The sequence below is a fragment of the Plectrocnemia conspersa genome, unplaced genomic scaffold (assembly GCF_051122295.1).
Source record: "Plectrocnemia conspersa isolate PC_06_02 unplaced genomic scaffold, ASM5112229v1 ptg000010l, whole genome shotgun sequence".
NCBI classification, from domain to species: Eukaryota; Metazoa; Arthropoda; class Insecta; order Trichoptera; family Polycentropodidae; genus Plectrocnemia; species Plectrocnemia conspersa.
The window spans coordinates 13,839,361-13,863,881 of record NW_028277174.1 but is presented as its reverse complement, the minus strand read 5'-3'; the positions used below and the strand labels follow the sequence as shown (position 1 = coordinate 13,863,881).

Here is a 24,521-nt window from a genome sequence, read left to right as displayed (position 1 = left end):
GTTCCGCATTTTCCGTCCGAATAAATTCTGCCTGAATATTTGGTCACCGGTCACCGTGCAAATCGACACCTTTGCTTGACGCTCACAATATGATATAACGCTCCAGCGAACTTTACAATTTAATTATCGGTAGCAATCAACGGCACACCAGGGATTTTCGACAACATCGACCATTTTACAGCGATAATGAGAAATACCATTATAACCACGCATTTATAATACATAACTAATTAATTAAAAATTTCCGACAAAGTTTTCGATCTATATTTAACACTGTCTAATATATTGTAATCCTGATAATTCAGAATCTTAAAGTATTTTAAGGCACTAGTACAATGCTTATTGTGATATCTATTAATGCAAGACAGTTTACCACGTTTTTTAAAATTAAATCAGAATCTCAAAACATTAAAAAATCAATGTCTGTAACTATTTAAGTATATAATTGTTGTTCATCTAATTTATATCCACTTCTATTCCATATATTGAACAGCGATCACTTATTAAAGAATTATATTAAAAAAACTTTGTTAGCAGCTACAAACGATGTCAACTTTCAATAGCCCGACTTCACGGCTTCCACCCTCTTGAATTCGCATTAAATAAAAATATTATTTTCATATTTGTATACCTTTACAGTGAATCGATTAAGTCATCTTATCAGCGCAACAAATAATATAAGAATTTATTCTTTACCAATATATTTTGATAATTTCAAGTGAATATGGCGCATTTATTTGATATCACGGCGCCCCACAAAATCTAGTGCCCCATGCGATCACCTGTACTCCCTGCCCCTGCTTTAAGGTCATGTTATTTAACACCTTTGGATAATGTTCTATGGTGATATGTAAAGTCGCCAGTCTACGCCGATAAACTAGAGACGATGGACGACTAGGAAGCCAACATTCGCCGCGTTATCGTCGATATACAGCCTCAGCTGCTCGTAAATGTGATCAAAAATTAGACTTCCAGATTCCGCTTTATTCAAGTCAGTCGCAGCGCCTATACACCCAAAATCATATTTAAACAATATTGATATTAGATTATTTTTCTGATAAAGCTAATACCATGGCTATTACAACGATTTTTATGTTTTATTTTATTTTAAGGTTTTATACCTCTAAAAAATATCTATATCAACAACTTAATGATTGACTTTTTTCGCAAATTTGTTTTCAAAATCCCTACGAAGTAAATAATAGTACTAAAAATATACACTTTATATATAGTTATCAGGCGATAAGAAGTCAGCGTGCGGAACGCACGTAATGCACGCCCTTATCTCTCACTCACAAAAAAAAATGTATCTCACCGTATGCGCATTATAATTACTTTTGTCTATTTTCGCAAAAAACATAATTGACAATAATAAAAAAAAGATTTTTTTTTTATTTTATTTTGCTTTTATTTTTAATTTAAAATATATTTACTCTCTCTACTTTTTTCTTTAAAATATTTTTTACCAAACATACGATTTTCTTAATTTTTTGAAACGCCACCATTTTGAAATTAAGTAGTGGATATACCTGGCTAACAAATATATCTAAGACGTTTACAAGGTCTATATTTAGGCAAAAAAAATTGCTGATGTAATAAAAGCTGCGAAGTTATCGTGTCCTTAATTTTGAGTAAATTTCATATAAAAATCTAATATTTTCAGGATAAATATGTTTTTATAAAGAATTGAGTTTGTTTATGCTATGATTTATCGTAGCATAACCTAACTATCGTAGCATTACCTAACATAGCCTAACTCAAAAGATTTTTGGAAAAGGGAAAATAAAAAGTGTACACGTGTTTTTAATTTTATACCTTCATTTTTTATATCAGCATAATTTTTTTGTGGAAAAATTGGTCTTGTAAACATCTCAGATATATTGTTAGCCAGGTATATCCACTATTTCATTTCAAAATGGTGGCGATTCAAAAAAAAATTAAAAATCGTGTCTTCGTTAAAAAACATTTTAGAGAAAAATGTAAAGAAAGTAAAAATATTTTAATTAAAAAATAAAAGCAAAGTAAAAGGTAAAAATAAATATTTACATTATTGTCATATATTTGTTTTTAAGACACGATCACTGCCGCAGTTTCATTTTAAGTTTTTTCTAAAAATAAATCTAGTAGTTATTTTTGTTTAGTTTGTTAACCATGTTAGTTCTTTTTATTTTTCAAATAAAAATTGCGACCCCTTTATCGATTTGAAGCCTGGGTGCTTAGCCCTAATAATGGGGCACCCCTTAAAATGATGTGTAACCCTTTACAAGTTGTTAGTTTGACCGAAATATTTTAGCAGGTAGTTTTAGCCGTAACAAAAGAATTTATCTTTGTTTATTGCTCTTTTGAGTTTAAAATGGGATTGCAGGTCTTATTGTTTAGCTTCGCCTATGCGACCTTTATATTTAGTTGCGCGATTTCGGCCTTAATTTGCAAATAAATTTTTATTTTATTTAATAATTTATATGAATATTTAATAATCACTTAAAATTGCTATATAAACGCGAATTAAATAAAGTTTAGGATTGTGAATAATTTTGGTAATATCATTTATTTACGGAATAAGCAATATTGACAAACCTTATCAAAAGCCTTTAGTTTAGATAACGTCTAAATCGTATATTTAAGAGAGCATATAAATAATCTAATATTATCTTATTATTATATACATATAAATTCAATCATAATCATAATACATATAAATAATATAAAATATACATACAATCTTATTGCTCTTAACTTTTATGAATTAGTGTCGATACAAAAATTGATTATAAATATAAGAGCTTTTTTTAAAGTAGCAACTGGACAAGTCGCCACGAACACATTACTCACCGCTCAGCGACAAGCCTTATTACCTGTCAAATCGTTGGTTTTACGTTATTTCTGTTTTCTCTTTTTCTCGACATTTCACCTTTCACAACAAATGATTCTGTTTTCTCAGAAATGTGTCCGCTCGTTTTTATACGCCCGGATGCATTCTCCGCTGAAAATGGTCACACTCGAGCTTTTCGTGTTGACAAAACAGTCAAAACAAACCGTTTTAAATATTATTAAAATACGCGTGTGCGCGCGTATGAGCGTATTAGGTGCGCAGCATGTATATTTAATAATCCTAAAGCCCCAAAGAGATGTTAAACGCTTGTTTCTCTGCGTAAACAAACTAAGTAAAGGTTCCTATAAATTTACATTATTCGTGTTGTACATTAAAGGCGAAATCCTTCATCGGTAAGCGAGAGCACGAACTCTGCGAGCTTTCGAAAGGCAAATCAAACTAACACCGGCGCAAATTGATATGTGTGTATGAAAGGGTGTGCATTTATGTATGTGTGTACTATTTAAGAATATTTTTAATAATAGCATAATTTATTTTTCAACTTATAACTTTTTACAAGCGGTTTTGAGTCCCACTTTTGGGGAAAATAATTTAATCATGCAACATTATTTTTACTATTCTGATAATAAAATCTCGTGTCACTAAAATAGCCAGCGAACATAATTTTTGCCTATGTATGATACATCTTACGCAGATTTTGTTAATTAAAACAAAATTTCATATATGTTTCTGACGTTTTAAATGCTAATAATATTAGAAAATAAACTCTACTGGTATTTTTTTTCAAATGTAATTTTTTCATGTGCACAATATTATTTGAATTTTGCGAAAAGCAATTTTATAAGTAATATACATAAACAATAAAGCTTCTTAATTATTGTAATATATTTGAAAATATATTTTACCGTTTAAGACTGAAATAAATTTGTTGTAAATTAATTTTTTTTCATTCTTGCCAATATTGCTGTGTCGTAATTTAACTTTAAAAAATAATAAAAAATAATACACAAAAGCATTAATTTTACCATAAAATACAAATTATTATAATAATGTATGAATATAAGATTATTATAAGTATTTAATAATATACTACGTATTAAGAGATTATATGATTATATAAGAGATTTAAAGTTATCTATAAATTTAATTATCGCTAAATCCAGGTAAAATTAAAATTAAATTTTAATTAGCACATATAATTGAGTTTTCGTTGCTAGCCTGAATCCGACTTTATAAAAATTATAACGAAAATTTCTTGCATTGCCTACAATAGGATGCAAAAGTTGAACATTTTGGGCACGGCGCTGCCCCGCTTAATTGTGTTATTAATGTATTCATAAATTTAATTTAATATCCATTTGCAGTCCTCGTTCCTTTATTCCAATCGCATTATTTTCCGTACACGTAAAGGGACAAAGCCCATGACCGGGCGTGGTCAGACCGTAATATTTGCACAGTTTTAGGTCTAAAAAGCGTACAAATTACCGCATCCACTATGTATGTAAATTAAGATAAAACACTCGCGCTTGGTAGGATTCACGGAAACGCCCACAGAGTCAAGCTGCACTTTGTATTAATACGAGGAATAAAATGTTATAAAAAACAACAAACAGACAAGAACACAAAGTAAATTTTATGCGCTCTAACGAGTTTAACTTCGTTAATTAAATCAGACTTACAAATAATTTTATAGGTGATGAATTAATTTATATTTGCATATATAATTTAAACAGATCATACTGACATAGTATTTATTAAATAAATATTATATTAAAATAATAACACAAAGCTTTCAACAGTTCATCTGGCATAGTGTGAACAAAATGCAAGACTATTTTTCATCTAATTTCCATTTAAAAATTAATTTTACAACATAATAATTTTTTTTTAAAAATAAGAGTATTGAAGTTGTTAAAATAACATTAAAATAACATTGTTTACTTTGCATTAAATAATCTCAATGTTTCTTATTAAAGTCAATTTTTTTTATAAAACGTTTACTTCATCACAATAATTAATTTTACAAACATACCATTCTATACTAGTAAACCATTTTATGTTTACAAATTCGTTAAGAGTATTTGCTATAATATAATAACAAAAAGATAAAAATAGAATGTTATACAAGATGTAGGATCTTTTGCACATTTTTTTTATTTTTTTGTATAATAAATAAAATAAGTTTTATTGCATTGCTAAATATCTTCGATTTTTCTAACAAAAATTAATTTTAAGGTTTTTTTAAGAAACACTTTTTTGTCGTATAATTTGCTTATTAATGTTACTACTTTTACTATGAGATTATGAAAAAGCAGAAGTGGGCCGCATGTTTCGGGCTGCATGCAGCCTGCGGGCCGCGGGTAAACACCGCTGCTCTATTTTAATGGTGTCTGCTTTAGCATTTGTGTCTATATTTAAATTTAAGGTTGTTTTGATCGTAGTTTTCAATACATAAGATAGCTAAGTATAATTAAACGAACTATTTTTATAATAAATACTTTGATGGTTTGCTATTTAAAGGCTATTAGGATTTTTTTTTAAATTAGTACAAGAAGGTTTATCACAAAATATTTTTATAATTTTATTTTATATGACTTGCAATTTAGAAAAAAATAGTAATAATGGTGTTACTCCTTATTAGACAGCCATGGATCTGATTATTGGTTTGTATATGAGGATTTTATATTTTTTATTAAGAGCACACTTTTTATTAAATATCGGTCTAAGGGTCGCAGGGCAGCAAGCCCTTAAGAGCGACCTGCAAAAATGTGTTTATTAAATAAGGCCTATAATCGATGTGTAAATAGGGATTGCAATACTAGAATTACTGATACCGGTATTGGAGAAAAATTGACCTTCGGTAATACCGGTATTACAAAATAAAAAACCGGTAGTACCGAATTTTTTTCTATTTTAATATTTTTTCAAACCCGTAAATTTTATTTTTTAAAACTGATTATTTTGGCGTAGAATTACGAACATGACAATGCCTATATTGATTACAAGCAGAAGTGGAGAATAAAATAATGCTCATTATAGGGGACTAACCTAAGTAGTGTTATCGTCGTAGGATATCAGAGTATTATTCAGTATTTACTAAATTTTTATTTTATAATAATAACATATACATTTATAACTTCAATTTAATTAATGTTACTTTTGATAAGTAGAATATAAACGAGATACGCAAAAATAATAATAAATGTGCAATATTTAAAATAATTTATTATAAGTAAAATAGATCTCAATTACATAAATATTACGATCAATAACGCGTATTTTTTATTTTTGCGATATCGTTCGTATACAAGATACAGCCCAAGCAGACTTGCCATAAATTATCAAGTGTTATTTAAAATACACTTAAGCTAATGCTATGGTGTTTATAGTGATACACATTTTTTTTAAGATAAGCACAACAGCTTTTTGTATCGCTCGTCACGTTTTGCATTGCAGCACTACCTGTTAAAACAAATCATACACACAGCGCAAAATTAAATTCAGAATACACTACTAAACACAGACACTATCTCCTGAGAGGTTTGCCTTCTTCTTCTGTCCGCTATTTGTTCTACTTATTTGAAGATTAAATCGGAAACGGATCACGAAGCGGCGAAGATGGAAAAGGGGCCGCGGCCCGAGAGGCCCGCAAACAAAATGTTGTTTGCGCAAGCAAATTGCATTAGTGGCCATTTCACCAGCCTTCGGTGCCTCTTCTCCCGTCTATACAGTGTTTGTGTATGTGTATGTATGTTTGTACGTCCATCCGCCGCAATGTGTGATTCCGTCCTAACGTCAACGGTCAACATTGCCTCAGACACGTCACGCAAACACTGACGGTGTTACCGCAGCGCTGGCAGGACCGCAACGGATTTGGATGCATGACCGAATGGAAATTCTAGGAGTAACGTCTAAAATTCGCCGAACATCATTGGATGGTGAGAACTGCTGAAATTTTGACACAGGGTCTTAATGATTGGGATGTTTGCGCTGGAGGTCGAGGTAGGAAATTTCATGAATTGCAAAATGTATGTCGACAAGAATGTTGTTATGTTAACTAAATATTCAGTTTTCACCTGGAACGTGAAAATTTCAAGAAATGTATTTTTAAGGAAAAAAAATCTTAATTATTTAAACATGTTAAAAATCACACCATAAAATAAAAATTTTATCGGATTTTGTTAGATATTTTCCCGAATAAAGTTTATTAATTAATAAGAATAAACAATAAACGGTAAGATAATAAATTATCTAAATATATTCTAATACATAAAAAGATATATATCTATAAAATTTATTGTCTTAAATTTATATTAGATTTAATCTGATCCATTCTTGCAGTTATAAACTAGTCAAGTTTTTGTTTAGGTAAAATTTACTGTTAAAAATATATTGTGTATTATAAATACAATATGTGTGTATGTTATTCGTTTTCAATTACATATTTTTTAATTAAAATTTTATCATGTGTGGTATAGGTTTCTCGTAATAGAGTTGCATATTTAATGATCATTAAAAAATCTCATTATATACGGAAACATTTTTTGCAATTCTGTATTTCTGTATTATTTTGTTTTTGTTTGAGTAAGAACATTCGACAAATTTTGTAAAATAGACAGTTTTTAGTCAAAAAAAGCATTGTTTAATTAAAACTAAATCACATTATCTTAGACTTTCACCTTATTTTTAAATCCAATATTTAATTATTGCTTTTTTTTTTTATCAACACTTTTTTGTCTGAACACAATTTTCACTGATGATATATAATTATATAATTTCGCATGACAAATTATGAATAGTCACAAAATAGACGAAAAAATTTTGTACTCGAATATTTAAATAATCATAGTCTAGAAAATTTAGCTCTAAAACATTAAATTATTAATTTATTAAATAATAAACACGTAATACACAAATACCACGTAAAAATCTATTTGGAATTCTTTAGGGAAGTTTGCTTCGGCCATTTCTTTTTATCTTTATATGAACAATATCATAAAATGAAACAATACGCGTTTATATATATTTATAAATATATGCTCATGATACAACTATTTTATTAATTATTTACGGTCTTAAACGAATCGTGAATAAATTACAAAAATCATTAAAAAATCCTAATAAATATTTTTGGAAATATAAAATTAAAATCACCTAAAATAAAACAATACACTACATTCACAAAACGTAGAGAAATTTGCCACTGTCTTTTAAAAGTGAACAGAGCAGTAATTGAAAATGAAAATCTAATGGTAAATTCCTAGACTTACAACTTTACTTCAAGTTTTACTTTAATAAACATATTTTAGTGTTTGCTGAAATTGCGGTCCTTAAATCAAAATTCAATAGATAGAACGCGCTTACTATAAAACATAAAATTGCTATATACAAGAATATAATGAGACCCATCTTATCATCGTAGCGCCAGGTCTAGCCCCGGGCTGGATTGCATAACGAGCGACCTCATCCGAAAGGCGTGGCCGACCGCGGCCCCGATTTTCGAGATCGTCTTCAACGATCTTATTTCAAAAGGCATCTTTCCGGGCTGCTGGAAGCCCGGTAAGATGATAATACTGGCGAAGCCGGGGAGTAAAAACAAGAACGAGCCTAAGGCGTACAGACCGATCACCCTTCTCCCGGCGATAGGCAAGCTGTTCGAAAAACTGCTGGTGGAGAGACTTGAGAGCCACTTCAGAATGAATAAACCACTGTCAAGCAGACAGTTCGGCTTTCGCCCAGGAAAAAGCACAGACGACGCGTTACAATACGCCAAAACGACAGTCGACACCCTTCCCGGCAAGCATGTGGTAGGAGTACTTCTGGATATATCGGGAGCTTTTGATCACGCCTGGTGGCCCGGAATAATCGACAAGCTGAGGAAGCGAGGAGTCCCTTCCGACCTCACCAAAACTATCTCGTCTTACTTTAAGGATAGACGAGTGGTGATCGACGCAGGCGGAAGCCTAGTCTGGAAGACCCTAGAGAGAGGATGCCCGCAGGGCTCGGTCCTCGGACCGATGCTGTGGAATGTCCAGTTCGACGACGTCCTGGAGACCCCTCTGCCCCACCACTGCGACCTCATTGCGTACGCCGACGATCTGTTGCTCTTAGTGAGCGCCGATAGCCGAACCGGCCTAGAAATTAAGACCGAGACAGCACTGTCTACCCTGCTCGCCTGGGGCAAGGAGAATAAACTCTCTTTTGCCCCCCACAAGACACAAGCTGTGCTGCTGAGAGGATCCTTGGACCCAAAGAGACCCCCCCAAATATGCATGAACGGACACAAAATTAAATTCGAACTAAAAGCCCGCTATCTGGGGATGATAATATCCAGGAACTTTGACCCATGCGTTCACCTGAGAATGGCAGGAATGAAAAGTAGAAATGCAATGTGCAGGCTGCATCGCCTAGGCGGAAAACACTGGGGCCTTAACTTCAGGGCGAAGGTGATAATGTACAAAGCCATTTTCGTCTCGATAATCACGTACGCGGCAAGTGCGTGGGCCGAAAGATCTTCCCGCGGACTACCGAACACCATCCTGCTGAGAACTCAGACGTCGCCGCTGAGGCTCCTCACGTCGTCCTACAATACAGCTCCGATTTCGGCAATGTGCGTGATGGCCGGCGTCGAACCCATCGATTTAACTGCCCAGATGAGAGCCGCGGTCCACCACCTCGGAAGAGGCCGCTCGGCCTCAATAGCGGGCAAGAGGCTCTTCCCTCCAGTGGGAGAGCCTAGCCCAAGTGCCGCTCTGATGACTATCCGGCGCGTCACTCGCGCTGCGGTGCTAGAAGAGTGGCAAAAACGCTGGAACGAGTCCGCAACGGGACTACTGACCAAAAAGTTCCTCCCCCTGATCTCAGGGAGACTCGAGCTCAGGTGGTTCCGTTGTGGATTCCACACCTCACAGTTCATGACCGGCCACGGAGCTTTCCGGGCCTATCATGAACGTTTTTGTTTAAGAGATCGCTCCGACTGCCCCTGCGGCCACGAACTACAGACGTCCGAACACATACTATGGGACTGCCCAATGATGGACGAGGAGAGAGCAGTCCTACACTCCAACCTCGAAATCGAGGGCGATGGCCCTCCACAACACAGACATCTCGTGGCCACGAAGGGAAATCTTCTGGCGTTCGAGAGATACTGCGCCGCATATGGCGCCCGCACAGACGTCCGTCCTCAATAGGACCACCTATTAGCCCCTTAAGGGCCACCCGCGAGCTCTCTTCTCTCATCGGAGTGAGCTAGGCAGCAGGAAAAAAAAATAAGAAAGAGGAAATAAACAAAACAAGCACAAAGGATGAGTTGATGAAATAAATATTTTTCTTTCCAGGATGCGTAAAATCATTTCTCTCCCGTAGAGACCCCAGGTACGCGGAGCGCGACTGCCCGCATACCTTCCCTCCCCCCACATCCCCTATCCAACCTCCGTCTCCAAAAAAGATAGTGATGCCGGAGACCATCAGTAGATAAATCGCGACGGTCTACCCGTCCAGGTCGTTCACGTGACGACCTAGGAAGGAGGCCTGGTCTAGCGCCTGTATGCGCAGTATGCAGGCGCGAAAGCCAGGCTAGGTACATCCGGTCGCTCATGGGCCGAAACTCCTGAGCCTGATGCGACCGTGGAAGGAGGGCGTGGGCCCATGGACCTTCCATTATCATCGTAGCATCAGCAATACTATGAGTTTTGTAAATTTAAAATTCATTCCAAATAAAGCTTAATAACATATATTTTCCTACTTCATAATAGCTTTCGAATACAAAAAATCATTGTCAATTTATACCAGAAACTACTATAAAAATATTAAGCGTCACAACACTAACCCACTAAACTCGTGTATTGGAGACTAAGATCAAAATAACTTTAAATTCGAATATAAGTACCAAATTCTAAACCATATATTGCTTTAAAAGCAAAAGAACACATATTAATGGTTCCATATCTTTAGCTAAATGTACTTAGATTACCATCCAAATAAATTGTTAATAAGTTATTTATCTTTTTACTTTAAATTGTAACCATCATTTTATTGAATATTTATATTTTTTATTATATTACATTGAAAACATAAAAATGTTTTAAACCAATAACATGTATTGTATACAATGATTTTTAAAAATTAATTATCGTATTTAGATAAACGTTTAATGAAAAAAACATTAGTCATAAGCATGAAAATATAATAAAACAAATTTTTTTATTACTAATTTCGTAATATATTACTAAGAATCGCATAATTAAAAAAATAAACAGAATTTTTACCCGACAATTATAAATGTGAAACCAGCCCTGTGTTTCAACAACAATTACATATCTATAACATAATCAAATATATGACAGTATTGGCACAAAAAGTTAAACACGTCGATTTGATATACATAATTATTTTATGAAAATGGCAATACAATGCTAGAAAATCATTTATATTAGATTACTGTACAATTACTTAAAAACATGTTTTAACAATAGTTAATTCAATATTGTATGATTTAATATAATCATAAAATAATTCGTTTCAGTGTATTTTTTTTATTATAATAAATTAAATTTAGGTTAAATGGTTTCAAGTTCATATTAAAATCGTGACTATTTACTTTTTTTAAGATTTCAAAAGTATACGAATAACTATAAGAATCTTTGTATGGATTGTGAAAAACTAAAGACATTATATAGCAAGCATCTGGGTCTAAATTTAATTTAGTTTCTAGTAATCCATTTATGAGTTTGGCTAACTTTTTTTTGAGTTATTTCTATTGAGTTTGAACAATTTTGCTCTTTAAGAATGAAATAATTTCTCATATTAAAATTTTACTGAACTGAATTTTAATTTTATTTCTATGAATTATTTTCATCAAGTTTAAGTATGTATTTTTGTCAAAACCTTGATTTATTAATTGATAATTTTTTTATGTGCAAGTTTAATCTTTCCCTAATAGGTACTTGTAATAAATTTACCTTTATAGATGATCAAAATATACTTCTATTTATAATATAATATATAAGCAAAACATTAGCAATCATGATTGATTTTCTATCTTGAATATTCACTTTATATAACTCTGGTTTTGCGCAAACACAAAGTCCGCAACATGTTAATTTACCTGACGGTGGATAATTGTAATGCCAAGCGCAAATAGCGGGATATTAATATCGAGATGACATTATTTCCTTGACCTCTGGATCGTAATCAATTTGAATTTAATTTGAATAATAATTCGTATTTCATCCTGTATGTGTGTATTATAATATAAATGCTAAGCATATTCATGCGCTATATACATACACAGAGTAAATGTGTGTATTGTACGTTATATAATAATATTCTCGGTTTCTATCAAGCGCTGGTAGGCGGACGATCTCCTGGCAACAGAAGGCACCGTGATTGTGTGGTCAAAACCAATCATCCAATGACATTATTGAGTTTACATAACTATATTTACCTGCACATGTGTGCATAAATGCGATTTTGACGATGGTGAAATTTCATCAAAATTACACGCGGGTCCATCCGCGCTGGCGCTTATCACCATGTATATTGATCAATTACTATTTAAATTTGCAGCGAATTAAGTTAATTATGTATTGGTAGTATGGTGCGCTTAAAGCCATTGCTTATTATGCTAAAACTATAATCTAGAAATATGCATATGTTATGTGTGACTGGATATATATGAGAGGCGTGTCAAATAAAAATCGTTAAATATACCGTCGCATAAAAATAAAATTGTACAAGATGCAACAAGTCATGAAAACAACAGCATATCAAAAATAAATGTAAAAGATAATATACTAACAATATGACGCAAAAATTGTTTTAAGCTTCTAGCGTATTAAAATATATTTCAGTAAGGATCTTTACTTGCTGGAGGAGATGCATATCAAGCAGTTTCAAAATTAATATTTTTTTTAATATTTGAAGAATTGCTATTATATTATGTATAGCACACAATAATAATTTATTTATTAAACACATATACAAAATACTACTGAAGATGATTTACGGAGCATAATATTTGGGGCACAGACATTACTGACTGTTTAATGAGCAGGGCGCGCGAAGAACCTAACTTCATAAGAAAATATCTTAATGTTTATGATTTCTATCATAATTCAATTAAATTTATAACATTTAAATGTTTTTGAACCTTTACTAAAAGTACTGCCGGTACTTTAGTATATTATTTCGATAATATAATATTTTCAATGAGCAAGCATACAAAGAAGCTCTTGAGCTTTTTACATTGAACATCCATGAATCGAAGCGTTCGTTAGTTGGAAACAAATCGAGCAGACCAATACCCTTTATATTACATTATATGCACACTTACCAAAAGAATACTTGTACTATGCACATATAAAATTTCGCATTGAAAATTTTATTTCTATCTTCATTGCAAATTAATGCAATTTCGAGCTGCATTCATTTCGGGAGCTTAGCGGATCGATGCTACTCGGAAAAAGGCCACTTTCTTGTAACGCTTCACATCGCATTAAAATCGGATGCAAAACCTATCCGGAGCTTTCAGCCAGGACGTTGATGAATCTGGACGTGCACGTTTGGACGGACACGGGGGTAACCATTACCATCAGATTAGGAACAATGGGATCATTGTGAAGGGCATTACGCCGAACAGTGACACCACTGTGAAGTGATGAAATTATTGAGACCTCACAGGATGCTGGATCGCGTTAATCCCGTTGCCTGGTGATGTGATTTGATAGTACTCTCTGAAACAGGGTTTTCAGATTGTTATACGGCTTAGACCAATAATTCGCATACTATACTAAAAATATATTATATTATCAAGTATAATAATAAATAATTTTGAAATAAAATAATATTTATTGATGGTGAATTTTTCGTTGTTATAGGCCTTAACTTTTTTTTTTGCATTATTTATTTATTTAAATTAAAACATAAATCTCATTTTCGTATATAATTGAGATTATTCTGCAGATCAAGGCAAATCAAAATTGACTGCACTCTATTAAAAATGTAAAAGTTATTGGCATATATTATAAAAAAAAAAATTTTGCTTCTATGTCACTAATTGAAACAGCAATGGACCCAAGTTGAACCCTTGCGCCACTCTTAAAGAGGTATTTTATCGTTTGAAAATGAGTTTTTATACTTAGCGAATTGATATCTACCATGCAATTAATTTGAAAATAACTTCGCGAGACCTTCAGAAACTCACAAGTAACCCAAATTGCTTTCAACTATGATGACTAATATGACGACATTCAGTAGAAATGGTACTCAACTTTTTTACTGAACATTTACAATTTGTTTCACACGATCATCGTTAAAAAATAGTATATCCAAATATGAAAAGATAATAAAAATACTTTTTAATATTATCTATATGTTAAACCATATTAACATACAATTGTAAAAAAAACTTTCAAAATCATCTAATTATAGTCCTCACCTTAATTATAATATTCTAGTAGAAACTGATAAAAATCGTGAGGATAAAAAAATATAAAATATTTCATCCGTCTGTTTTTTTTACAAATTTAATGATTAATTAAAATTAGAAAATATAGGTAAATTTCAAAGTAACTAGTATCTCAAAACAATGGTTTTGCTTAGACAAGTTACTATCATTTTAAACTAATTTTAAAATATTTTAATTTTTAGTAATGTTACTTTTATTAACCAAGGCGTAAAAATCTATATAAGTTTGTATTACTTATACGAAGCAAATTGGTACAATTATTGTAATATATTGAAAGAATCATTTAAAATATACAATACTAAATGTTTTGCGAATTAACAAAAACAATTCTAATAAAACTTCCAGCGAACATTCAGAAATAATTTATTTAGTGCTTATTACATGATCAATAATAACAATCATATATAATTTCTAATCCAAAAGCGTAATTTTAATTCACTTGGTGAATACTGCTAGTGCATAAAATTTGCAAAGAACTAGGAATGTATCAACATAATCTACGTAATATATGTATACATATACGACAAAAGCAATTTCGCCACGCGCAGTCTCCGGTGATGGTCCGATGCGGAAAACTCTATCATGATCGGCCACAATTTTCCAATTTAGTTATGAACACAAGACTCGTAAGTGGGTACCATATATTTGATGTTGATGAAAGCGTCCTCTCCCCCGTAGCGCTCCAGTATTTGTAAAGTTTCCTCAATCAGCCCACCCAAATTCTTCGAACGATCCACATCCTCGCCAGAATTATTTCCATCTAAAAAATTAATAAACATAAATTTCATTATTAAAGTCATGCTCTACAAACTAATCCAATCTAAAACTAATAAAGCGAGATAACGTGATATTTCAAAGTTTTACGAACAACAATTCAAAATTCGACATCCAGTCTAAAACAAGCCATAAACAGTTAAAATATAAATTGGATTCGCAGTTCTGATACGGTTGTGTTGTGCTTATTAAATATTGCGTATTTTACTCAAATATATAAGTATCAAATTACTACGTGCTTATATTAGCTGCGCAACGCTAATAAAGTTTTATGTATTATTAATATGATAATTTAATACTGGCGTAGAAACCGTATAAATATTTAGGTAATAAATAACAAATAACATACTTTTACAAAATTAGATATTCAATGAACCATGTTATTTAGAGTTAAATAGATAGTAGTGAAAATTTTAACAATGCTTTTGTATATGACGAAAATAGTAAAATAAATATTTAATAATAAATAATGATCCTCAATTATGTTTTAAGAATATAAGGTCACAATGATGGCATTTATTTTAAATTTATTTATAACCTAATTTAAATAACGTGTTTGTAAAAAAGACAAACACATAGGTGTGAAAATAATCCACCAACAAAAGCATCTACCTACATTCTAAAAAAAGGCCTTCTCAAAACCGTATACAGATTCAATATACATTGACAGCCCTAATTGGAAAAAAAAATATTATTCCTAGAATTCATGTGGTTCAATTCTAACACATTTAACTGTTTATTCCGGTAGCGAGTGAAACATCTCGTTAAATTTCCTCAAATACGTTATTCCTGCATAAAAATAACGATGGACACTTTAACGGCAATCAATCGAATAAATTATTAAGTGATCTGAAGCACTGGCTGCACAATAGAGTGCCACCCTGTTCGACTTTTGCTACAAACACGAGACGACGCCCTTTGCGGGCTCGTCGTCGTTAGCTTTGACTCGACAGCCGCCGACATGTTTTTCTCGAGGAATTCTTTTCGATGGAGCGAGATCGTAATTAAACGGCTGTTTGGCGCCTAAGGCACTCAATAATATCATCCCTTTGACGGCTCTCAGACACAAGGCCGTACGAGGTATTTTTAATAAGTTATAGGTGTGATACAGCCTTGATAAAAATAGTGAAACACACTAAACTACCAAGGTGTAATTTATATTTTATTTGAACCATATTTTTAAATGTTATAAGCCATTGACTTAGCTATATTAACAGATGCAACTCTTTTTTATAATAATAATAACATAAAAAAATTAGTCACATGACTCTGAAATTTAAACACATGAAATCAAAAGAATGTATTAAAATAGATACACTTTTTGAACTGAAAACAAAATATAAATCAAATGTTTTGTTTTTTGCTAACTTTTTAAAAACTCCTCGCACATACGATACGCCATATTTTCAATGTCCGACTGCGAAAGGGGCGCCGGTCCGCGCTTTTATTATCGACGCCGGACAAAAAGCTCCACGACGACGTCCCCTACGGCCGATCGCTACCAACCACCCTCGCCGATCCACCCCTTTCCCGTCGATAGCCCCGCCGATGGACTTTGCATATTATTTCATTTTATTTCACCTCTGCGATTTTTAATGAACACATCAAAGACCCACTCTCTCATTCCCCGATGCAATATCCACTCGGAGACGAGAAACCAGCCGCGTTCAGCTTTTCGCACAAATGTGTAAAGCTGGGAATGTTTTTCAAAGTTCTCGGTAACGGCGCTCTTTTAATAAATACACTATTTGATCAGCGTTACATCACGGTTTTTAATATAAAGTCCAATGATTTTTCTCCCAGTGTTATACTTTGTTGGTTCGAGTACATGATATAAACATATTATAGCACCGAGTATGGTATTAAAGCCCTAGAAATAAATGACAATAAAGACATTTTTATAAATAAAAGTAGCATTTTTCTGTTATACTTCAAAATTGTTACAAAGAAAAAATTACGTAAAATTCTATGTTAAATAAAGACTTAATTTAAACATTTTATTTAATTAGGTTTTTACAGGGTCTTGTGGTTAATAAATATACTGAAACATATTTTTTGCAGAATTATCCAATTTAAAACATTTTTATTTTTTAACAAAATACGATAAAAAACACTTAAAACTGTGTTTTTTATAATTAATATGCTGTCACGAGTATTACATATTAATTGCAAACTAAGTTTTTTTCTAAGTTAGCCGAAATTATTAATTTAAGAATTCTATCTATTACTTAAAATTTTAGTGTGTTTTCTACAAATATTTTTTTGTTATATTATAATAACTATGTCAGTTTTATTTAGCCTACTTTATTGATAGTTTTTTTTTAATTATTTTTATAAAATATTGATATCGAAATTGTAATAATGTTATTTTTCCAATAATACAAATTCTATTTATTTTTTTAGTTTTTACTATTATTAAGTTCTAATAAATTTATATTTAAAAACATTTTTTTAGATAAATATATATATATTTACTGGCAAAATATAAATATATTAATAGGTTCTGATAAAAATAAATGATATCCAAAAATATTTATTAAACATAATAGCTAGTAGTAAAACGTATATTTGCTGTTCAAACTTTAACCTAATCTAAACGAATTAACCTAACCATCTGGACCAAATAAATGTTTTAAAATTATCTATAATTATGTAATGATATTGTAAAAAGCTATGTTACTAGAAAAAATGTTTTTTTCATTTTTGCGTAAATTAAAATTAGCTAATTAACGATAATAAAAAAAGCAAATCATTATCTACTTATGTCGTGGAAAAATTACAAGAAAATATTTATATATATATAAAAACACAAACAAATTATAATAACTCAGTTACCTAAGCACTTCTAAAAACGCTACTTTTAAAACATTGTTTAACAATTTTTAATAATATACATAAATATACGAACTCATAAAAAATATACAATTCCACGTCTTTGACATAAACAACAATTCTCGCGCGTCGACACAACTGTCTCAAAATGTAATGTGTGTACAGTGTCTGTAATACTAGTGGGTAGCTGCGTAGTTCATCCCCATAAAACTCACCCTTTCACATAATATTATAGGACACACACCAAAGGTGAAAATAATAATGAATAACATGTCGTGGCGCGTCAGACCGCCACCGTGTGCCGCTAACGAGTTTTGACGCGTCGCGCATTATTTATGATGATTGAAATTCGAGATTTTTGATACAAACAAAGCTGTTATTCGTCCTTACGTGTTCACGTGGGAAAAAAACGTAAATATAAATAATAATATACTCGTCAAACATTTCATGTATGCGTGAGAGTGATAAGAAAGCAAGATACTGAGAAAATGAGCCCACGTGCAGAAAACAGAATAGCTGTCAATAATTATAACATTAATTCTGAGTAATACATTGTTCGAGAAACATTCTTAGAATATTAATAACATAATACTTGTTTTTAGTGTAATTAATATTTTGTTGTTAATTGTCTTCTGTATAATATAATAATATATATTGAAAGCTTGTAAACAGAGACATATACGTGTATATTTTTATACAATACAGTTAAATTGCAACCTTAATAATTATATTTGACATAGGTTTTTTATACTTTCGTCAAAAAATTTAGGAAAAATTGAACTCTTATTACCTGCATTATTATATAAAATGGTAAACATGGTATGTATGTATTTTATATTTAAACCTAAAGATGAAAGAACACTTAATCATTTAAATATGAAAAAAATATAGAATCAATAAGTTATATGGTTTCAGATATACTCATTTTATTTTTAATTTCCTAAATATACCACATTATTCAATAAATATATTAGATAAATTAAATTTACAATAAGATAACAAAAAATGTCGTTTGCTATACAATGTAAATATTATGAAAAAAAAATACAAAAAATAAAAACGTAAATTTGCTACTTTCACTTGAATTTCTACTTTAAAAATAATGCTTAAAAACTTGTAATGTGTTCACACAAGTCTATCTTGTATAAAAATACTTTTTAGTTAATATTAAATAAGCCTAATAAAGTGTATATTTTAAAAAGCGGCATGTTGGTAGAGTACATGTAATTTTAACATACGTTTTTGAACGGGATTATTGAGTATGTTGAAGCACCTCAGGAATATTATTATTTCCAGAATATTAGGAAATTTTTAATTGATTATTATGTGATTTAATTATTATACAGGAAATTATTTTTAAAATTCAGATTGTGTGACTTTTAGTGCTGTTATTAAAATGACATAATATACTAATAATATTAAAAGATACTCACAGTTTTTATCCTTGAAAAGATTTAATACGGGCAAAATTTGTCTATAAAATGGCACCAGAGCTTCTCCAACTCTGTCGCACGATATCACCAAATTCTGAATCGCTCTCAAAACATTACATATCACCTCCTCCCTTTTGGTGTTCAGCGAATCTAAAACGACCCAAACGAGTATAAATCATTATCACTAAATCACTCCATCGCTCATATATAAAATAAACACGTACGAAAGTAAAAAAAATAGATCACTTACTTTTAATGGGTATTATGAGTTGTGGGACTACGGGCAACACTTTACTGGCGCCGTGACGTATCATATCCTTAATTCCCTCCTGAGCGAAAAAGTTACAGGGAAAATCCAATTCCACTAAGCCGTCAAAGAACATCGGAAGATAGTGGTGGAAATCGAGCTTTTCGATCGGTACCTACCATATTTATATACATTCAACACACATAATAAATAAATATAGTATTGTGTTACACAAACCTTCCAGCATATGTGCCTGCCAAACGTGTCAAAATCGATCGAAATAGGAAACTCTCCTCTCAGATATGCTATTTTGAAATGCGAATCTCTGTAAGGTTTGGGATCGAAAATGCCACAACTTGGCGGTGGCGACACTTTAACGTTTTTCTGCAAGGCTTGGACGGTGAAAGCGGGAACGGTTCTTACTTTGGCCGTTGATGGCTTTCGCCTTTGCTCTATTCTATACACGCGTTCGCAGACTTTGTTGTCTTCCTTTCTCACCATGACTATATGTACCTGGTTTTAAAAATAAATTAAATATAAATAACACAAAAATTGTTAAGATCATTTTTTTTCCCCTAAAACCTACATATCATATAAATCATTTTATCATGGTCAAATACACAGGTTGAATATATTACTATGTATTTAATATTTATTGATAAAAAATAAATAATATTAGAATCTTTTACATGTTCTTATTTATCAACTTTATTTAACTTTAATTTATACGTACACTCTATTTTCTTGAATAAAATGTAAGGAATAAATTATTTTTCAACATTTTACAATTATTCTTTTAGTCAAATATAGTGTAAAAATAAAATTGTGAAATTTTTCTAAGACACATTTTTTTTAATTACTTTTTAATATAAAATGTGAGATTTTATTAGTATTTGAAATAATATGTGTTAAGTCATATTTAGTATAAAAAAGTATGAATAAAAAAACTGCAATTAAGGCCATTGATATATGTGGATAAACATTAAAAGATTACTTTAAAGATTGTATTTTGGTCCCTTATATTTTTATTATAAATATTACAAGATATTTATATATTATAAACCAATAAATAATAAATATGGCAACCTAAATATTAAATTGTAACTATTTATGGTATATTAAATGGTCTGTATTTTATTTTAAATTAAGATTATTTTCTGTACATAAACGATATTTATACTGACCGTCACACTAAAACAATACTAATTAATATAGGTAATACAATCCTGACGAGCAAGGAAGACCAAAAATAGTGGGTGATGCCATTTTGAAATTGAAGCCTTTTTAATTAATATTTTTATATTTCATTTGCAATATGCCATTGCTTTCCGGTAAATCAGTTTAGTATAATGCGCTAATATTAAAAATCTATTCCTTGCTATAAATTTGCAATTATTAACTGTTATTTATAATATACATATTAATTTATATTATTGTTTATGACAGATTTCTAAACTTGAAGTCTGGTGGTTGTTACCTCTAAGTATTTATTATGTCTGACATTTTTTCCGTTGTGAAGCTTAGGGCTCACGCCTCTCAGGTTATAACGAAAGATAAAAAAATATATGGACCATTTAAATATTTGCCTATTTGAAGTGACTATTATTGCTAACTTTATAATAAATCTAATGGTATTTAAAACTTGAAAAATATAAACATTAAAATAAAGCTAAGCTGAAAATCTTATAAAGGGTATCTAATATATATTTAACTAAAATATCCCAAAAACATAGATTATTGAGATATATTGTAAACCATTGATTACATAATTATAAAACGTGTTAATTATCATGCTTTGATTTTGCATATATTATTGTATGCAAAGTTCTAGTAAAATTTTGAAAAATAAAGCTTTCTAAAATAGTTTTGGCTCAATCATAAACAAATAATATATATTTTTGTATAATTCATTTTCTAGGCTATTTTAAATCATTTTTTACATATAAATTTGGTAATTTTATCATTGTAAAAAAATAAAATGTTTATTAGTTAAAATAATAATATTTATATAGAATTATTTTCTAGTGTTGTAATTTTCCCAACCATGCAATTGATTGTAAATGGACTATTATTATTTAGCTTGGATTAGCGTAGTCGCTAGTTTGAGTTTTGGTGACAGACTCAAGTTTTTAATAATAAAAAAGTTCTAATAATAAGAACTGGTCTCAGATGGAGATTGGCATATAATAAATAAAAATAAAAATTTATTTATATTTAATTAAATAGATGTCACTGATTATCAAATTATAAAAAAATTTAATTTACCCTGTTTTAACGCATTGGGCGAACGCCTGTTAATTTACAACGAAATATTAAAATAAAAAATGCATGTAAAGCTATTACCTTTTATATTAAAAATCGATTTATATCATATGAAGAAACAAACTATGTACAAATGTTTGAAATTTTGAATAGGTATAGCAATTGTTTTCTAATGTATTAGAGGTGTTTTTAATAAAAAGTATTCAAAGGTAGAGAGGTCGAAAATTTTTTATAAAATGTACAATCTATCCATATTGGTATTTATATAAATTATTTAGTGAACGTAACGCGGTTGTTCTAAGAATGTATTAATTATTGCAAATAGTGACAAAGCGCAACCATTATGACTTGCGAGTGGGCAATTTGTTGTTAAAACGTGGTTAAATTTAAATTTAAATTGAGATAATGCTATTAACATATTCAACATATTATTTATCAAATTTCCTAAAAAAACGAATTTCAACTATTTGTTTTAATATTATTTTGATTTTTTTAATTTATATTAGAGTAAAGTTTATACATTTAATAACAAAATATAATATATAATATTTAAAGATAAATTATAATTTAATAGAATATTAACATAAATGATTCGACTTTGATTTGAATTAAATTGTGTTTTCAAACAAACGAAAATCGATATTTGACATTTCGCTTGTTTGATCAATAAGTCGTTGTTTTTTTATGATGAATTCGCAGAATGGTACTGGGTATAAATAAAACTACGTTGAGAAAAATAATACTACTTCATATTATAATATTAAATAAAATAAGTATATATTCTATAAAAGTATATATTGCTGCATATACACTGTTTCGTAATTTTTAACAGGTACCTTATAGCTCGAAGGGTGGAAAGCTCGGAAAAGCTCTGGAAAAACGGTGGCGAGTGCTGGCAGTGCCCTGAGTGGCCCAATTTAGCGACGCCGTGTCACGATTATTGTCGATATGATAAAAATGGCGGACGCGGTACGCCGACCGACGTCCGCCTCAAATTGTTTATTTTGCAAGATAATGGTCGCCATGACGACGACGCATATCGATTCAATATGGCCGTGGGAAATTCAAAGGACGAGTTTTTGGCCATAGCGTCGCGAATTACGCCCACGTAGTATATGATTAAATAAAATATGAATATAATTTAATGAATTGCTTTCGTGTTATATATGGATGATGTGATATTTGTTATGTTTGTGAGTGTGAAATATAAAATTTGAAAAATTTTCAATATCGCTCTTTCCGTAAAAGGGCTCGCCATGTATCACGGGCCAAGGCGCTCTTCGTACTTTTCTATTGAAAAGCTTAATACCCTGTCGACCTATCCGACATTTAAAATTTAATATCACGACGTTCCGCATATTTTTTGCGTTGATTTTTAAAATGTTTACGAAGCATCAAAGATTGCATGTATTTTAACAATAAAATATACATTTAATAGTTATTTAAAATCGTAAGACTACGATCGTATACCCAACAAAATTAAAAAAATAATATAAATACAGATTGCACATATATTAGATAATCCCAAAATGAATGTCGTTTTTATAATGAAAATTATTTAAAAAATTCAAATTGGACTTTTTTTGTTTCTTGGCCAGCTAATAAATAGTGTTATACTCATTTTTACAGCCGGTACATCATTTTCTGGTCTCTTTCAATCAGAATTATTCTTGATTATGTAAGTCATTTATCATTCTAAACTATCTTTGACATTCACAAATATCTAATAAATCACCTACTATTTAAAAAATATTTTTAGTTGCCGTTTTTACCAATTTATTTCTTATGAAATTTATATGTAATGTAATTTTGCTCTAATTGTTTACTTGGTAAAATTTCTGCCATCGTAAATTTTGGGACACAATTATTTTTAAATATTAGGATATGAAGTTAAGATGTACACCAACACATAACTTATAAAATACTTATTTAGTTATTAATGGACAAAGCATGACTTACGGTTAAAACTTTAAATCTTTTTTTTTTTTAATTTTTTTTGATAAATAATATATTTTTTTTTTAATTTTTCCAAAACACTATCTAAAAGATTTTGGCAAAAGTTTAAACCTGATTAATATGTATCTATACAGATTTATCATTTTGGTTTATGTATTTAAATATTCTCTATGAACCAATTTTAGTTCATTATTAGTAATTTTTTATACTATATATATAGGACTTGGTTTAAAACCAAAATTAACGTTCAAATAAACATCATAATATTTTTCCGCTAAATTCGTATAACCTAATCGGAATCAGTATTAAATTTTTTTAAATTAAATCTCACAAAACCTTAAACAAAGACACTGTAAATCAACCCTTAAGAGAAAATATATGTATTAAATAGTACAAGATTGCCTAGAATTATAACTCGCTATAAAGAAAAATTATTATAATACTTGTTAAATTTTTCTTTACTTTAAGCAGAGCTGCAACATCAATTCTTAAAAGCATATTTTTCATGACTGCCCTACTTGTGCTATAAAAATTGTGTCAGGATGAATTTATACAGTAAAAAAAATTACATATTTATTTATTTTATTTTATTTTATTTTATTAATTTATTTAGCTTAATAGCTAATCTTTACATCTAACAAATTTAGTAAACATATATAAAAAATATATAAAAAATACATAACAGAAAGAAAAAATAAAAATATACAATAATAAAGA

At 30.4% G+C, this 24,521-nt stretch overlaps 2 protein-coding genes across 4 annotated transcripts in view; one reads left to right on the top strand and one right to left on the bottom strand.

The window, feature by feature from the left end:
• The window catches only part of bru3 (CUGBP Elav-like family member bruno 3), a 731,908-nt gene that overhangs the window by 225,850 nt on the left and 481,537 nt on the right, over positions 1–24,521 (top strand). The window lies entirely within an intron of this gene.
• Positions 14,649–22,889, bottom strand: LOC148230699 (parkin coregulated gene protein homolog). Its single transcript, XM_088194845.1, has 5 exons — positions 22,685–22,889; positions 19,824–20,099; positions 19,590–19,761; positions 19,340–19,489; positions 14,649–15,060 (listed from the first exon to the last, which is right to left on the bottom strand). The coding sequence occupies exons 2-5, from the start codon at positions 20,085–20,087 to the stop codon at positions 14,906–14,908; spliced, it is 741 nt and encodes a 246-aa protein (XP_088050971.1). The 5' UTR covers positions 20,088–20,099; positions 22,685–22,889; the 3' UTR covers positions 14,649–14,905.

Coding starts and splice junctions, on each gene's coding strand:
- LOC148230699 (XM_088194845.1), bottom strand. CDS start 20,087: ATGGTGAGAAAGGAAGACAACAAAGTCTGCGAACGCGTGTATAGAATA. Junction 19,762..19,823: donor GCAGGCACATATGCTGGAAG/GTTTGTGTAACA, acceptor TAAATATGGTAG/GTACCGATCGAAAAGCTCGA. Junction 15,061..19,339: donor TCTTTTCAAGGATAAAAACT/GTGAGTATCTTT, acceptor TTAATTTTTTAG/ATGGAAATAATTCTGGCGAG.